The sequence below is a fragment of the Cydia amplana genome, chromosome 5 (assembly GCF_948474715.1).
Source record: "Cydia amplana chromosome 5, ilCydAmpl1.1, whole genome shotgun sequence".
NCBI lineage: Eukaryota > Metazoa > Arthropoda > Insecta > Lepidoptera > Tortricidae > Cydia > Cydia amplana.
In genome coordinates, this window is record NC_086073.1 from 13220997 (window position 1) to 13224400 (window position 3404).

The 3404-nt window shown below is 37.3% G+C and overlaps 1 protein-coding gene across 1 annotated transcript in view; it reads right to left on the reverse strand.

The window, feature by feature from the left end:
* Positions 1–600: 600 nt before the first annotated feature.
* The window catches only part of LOC134648253 (long-chain fatty acid transport protein 4-like), a 3087-nt gene continuing 283 nt past the window's right edge, over positions 601–3404 (reverse strand). Inside the window, exons 2-7 of the mRNA XM_063502741.1 lie at positions 3067–3148; positions 2783–2913; positions 2390–2540; positions 1925–2082; positions 1510–1663; positions 601–876 (exon numbers count right to left, since the gene is read on the reverse strand). Of these exons, the coding sequence (XP_063358811.1) occupies positions 719–876; positions 1510–1663; positions 1925–2082; positions 2390–2540; positions 2783–2913; positions 3067–3148 (834 nt within the window). The 3' untranslated portion in view covers positions 601–718. The remainder of the gene's footprint in view (positions 877–1509; positions 1664–1924; positions 2083–2389; positions 2541–2782; positions 2914–3066; positions 3149–3404) is intronic.

The following is a 3404-nucleotide window of genomic DNA, read 5'->3' on the forward strand; positions in this document are numbered from 1 at the left end:
CCTATAAATTTTATGCCGATTAATTTTTTGGAAATGTTTCAAAGTGGCGGATTCGCGAGGTCAATCGATTGCTTACGGAGCCACTAGTTTTTATTTGATTTTTAAGTTATCATCATTACCTAACTAGATTCGAGTCTGCGCCTTCGTCCGCGAAAAAACCGTTAAATAGACACTCTTGCACCCTTTGTATCATCCATCCACCTACAAAGTTGAATGTTCATAATATTGTGTAATCAGCGGTCCTGAATTTTTCCATCGTGTTATATACTTGTGTCCGTAAAGCTAAAGTTCAAAATAAAACACATAATTCATGATTTAGAAAACATTTGATTACTTTCACTCACTTTTACGATATCACATTAGGAGCCCACATACAAGTATAATGTCATTATGTAGGTATATGCTATTTACAGTAGACATTAGGATACTTAAGTACATAGGACATGCACAGAACGATTTTCTGGTATCCAAAAAGATGTTTCTATAATCAGTAATTTAAAACTAATCATTGGAATACTTTGTCTTATGATACTTTAATTTGCTACCTATGTCAATTTCATGTTGAACTTACATTTATAAATACGTTTTACTATCTACATATTGTCCTTTTAGCCCCTTTATTACACACCAGAATCAACTGTTTGTGTATTCTCAGCTTCAGTTAGCATCTGGCATGCATTTAATAATTCTTCCCATATTAGGATAATCTTAAATTTAATCACAGTCTTATTTGTCCCTTTCCAATCTTCTCATATTCGTCTGGTCCTAATGGAAGGTACTTGCCTAATTTTATATCTAAATAGTATAATTTGTCTTTTATTACTGATGGGTTGAATCCTTCTTTTTGTAAATCCACCTTCCTCATCTTGAATGTGCCTGGAAACAAAAATATTAATTTATTATAAGTATTATTTAGTAATTAAATTTACATTATTGGTAATTATTCCATACAAACGTTCTTGACATTTTCCTGTCTGGATTTTGGCTCTTGATGATTTTTTTATTTATCTGAGTCTTATCTGAGTTAGTTATATATTACCGGTACCTGTGTCTGTACGTTTTGTTCTATAAGAACTAAGTATAGATTACTTAAAAAAGCGCTAATAACGACCAAATAAATGTGCCGTAAACAGACGCGTAGCATACAAAATCGGCAACAATAAACGCAAAAATCAAAACGGTCCCAAAATTTCGTTACGATTGGTTAAGTTTTGAAGGAGGAAAATGTCGAGAACAAAACCTCGATTTCTGAGATTTTTACGCAGGATTCTGCGCCTAAGCTGTAGTTTGTACTTATCACATTAATTTTAGAAGCCGCCCCCGTTAGCGCGACGGAGATATTTACCTAACATTCTTAAATCTAAGAAGGGACAATTAGCTTTCGTTAATTTAATGGTTTTCATCCCTCCGTATCACTACATGCCTGTACCATATATACCTACACACGTTTCGTGTGTACAATAAACACAATTAATACAAACTTGTATTAGGATGATGAATTTAGCTTACCCGTCATATCGACGCTGGTCATGACCCGCATGAAAACGGGGCGCGCGTACGCCGGCAGGTCCTTCGCGATCAGCTTAGCCAGCTGATCTAAATCTAGAGTTCCCTGCGTGTCCACGATGCCACACATGCCCGCTCGTCCTTCGATGTTTGGGACCTGGAATATTAATGGACAGATGATAAAACACTCAAAAGATTAAACTTTCGGGCATCCGCTAGGCAAAAAACGTTTCCAAAGAAAAAAATAGTCTTAGGTAGGTAATCAACGTGTTTACAAACCCTACTTAAGCAGTAGTTTACAGCAGCCGTCGAGCTAACATACATAGAATGACCTCAGACTCTTAATAGAAATAAAACACTATACTTAATGCTCTTGGTCGGTTCTTAATCTGAGTTCAATACTGATGGCAAAGCTTACCTCGACTCCGTAAACAACAGCGTCCCTCTGGTCAGCGACGCGCGACACGGCGGACTCCACCTCGGTGGTGCTGACGTTCTCGCCGCGCCAGCGGAACGTGTCCCCGGTACGATCTCTAAAATACAAGTAGCCCAACTCGTCTGCCACTAGGATGTCGCCTGTAATGACATATTGGGTCAGGAGAATAGAATATATATTTTTAATTTTAATTGTGAAGCTCATAAAACCAGGCTTAACTACAGTAAGAATAGGTATATACGTTAGCAGCATGCCCATCAATTATGTGACCACTTAGTTATTGAGGGATTTTATGTGAAAGACACGTTATAGTTTAAAAGTAAGTGCCTTGCCGCTTGACTGAATAAGCGTAAGGCTTTTTTTTCTCTAATATACTGCCGTTTCCCTTCAGATAACCAAAGTAACCTAACAGACCATGCTGACCAGCTAATCCCAAGTAATTCTCACCTGATATGAAAGCGGAGTCTCCATGAGTGAACACGTCTCTGACTATCTTCTTGTCCGAAGCTGCTTTGTCAGCGTAACCGAGGAATGCTCTCGAGGGGTTGTTGGGCTGGATCTTACCGATGAACACGCCGGGCTCGTTCGGTTTGGCCAACTATATACAAAACAAACTATCGTTAATACAAGAAATTTGAATGGATGTAGAAGCCGAAATGTGACGTAACCAATAAGCCATCACACTTTTTACTCTATGTTACGAGTATTATCGCTTATCGAGTTTTCGAGGCTAATTAGGACCGCCTCAATAATCTCAAAAAAAATATTGATGTGCAAAATATGGTCCCTTTAGCCAAGCCTAAGTTTTTTTACTTTTGCTATTTTTTAAAGTCTCCTCACCTGACATAAACCTCGCGAGTTCCTGATAGGTTCCCCAGTTTCTTGATCAACTTTCAGAATAGCAATTGGATATACTGCAGGTATGATCCTGGATACAAATCCAATCGCTCCTGTCTTGTTATTTATATTCACTGAAAGTAAGAAATAATACGATTTTCACTGAGTTTTCAATTCATGGTTAGGTAAACTCTTGTAAAATGGATAGGAGATAGGCCAGGCTATTTATTATATTCACACACCTATCGAAGGAAGATGAAACTGGGTTACATTAGGTAGGTACTTACCTATATTAGCATTTCCTTCAGTGGCCCCATAGAACTCTACAACTCTCTTTATGTTAAACCGAGTTACAAATTCTGTCCATATCTGCAAAAGACAAGTTTATTTTTTATAATCACTCGATCCCTCAGACGTTTTTGTATTTACAATGTGCAGAGTGTATGTTTGTCCCAAGCAACAAATCTCATTTTCATTTTGGCGATTATTTTGAAGAGTTTTGGAATTTTGTTTGCTATTATGTAGGTACTTATATATGTAGTAGGTACCGGCAAAAAAGTAGTCAGTAGGTATTTTCCGCTAATTAAAATGTCCTAATTGTCAATCGAGAGGTATTAGTTCTTGA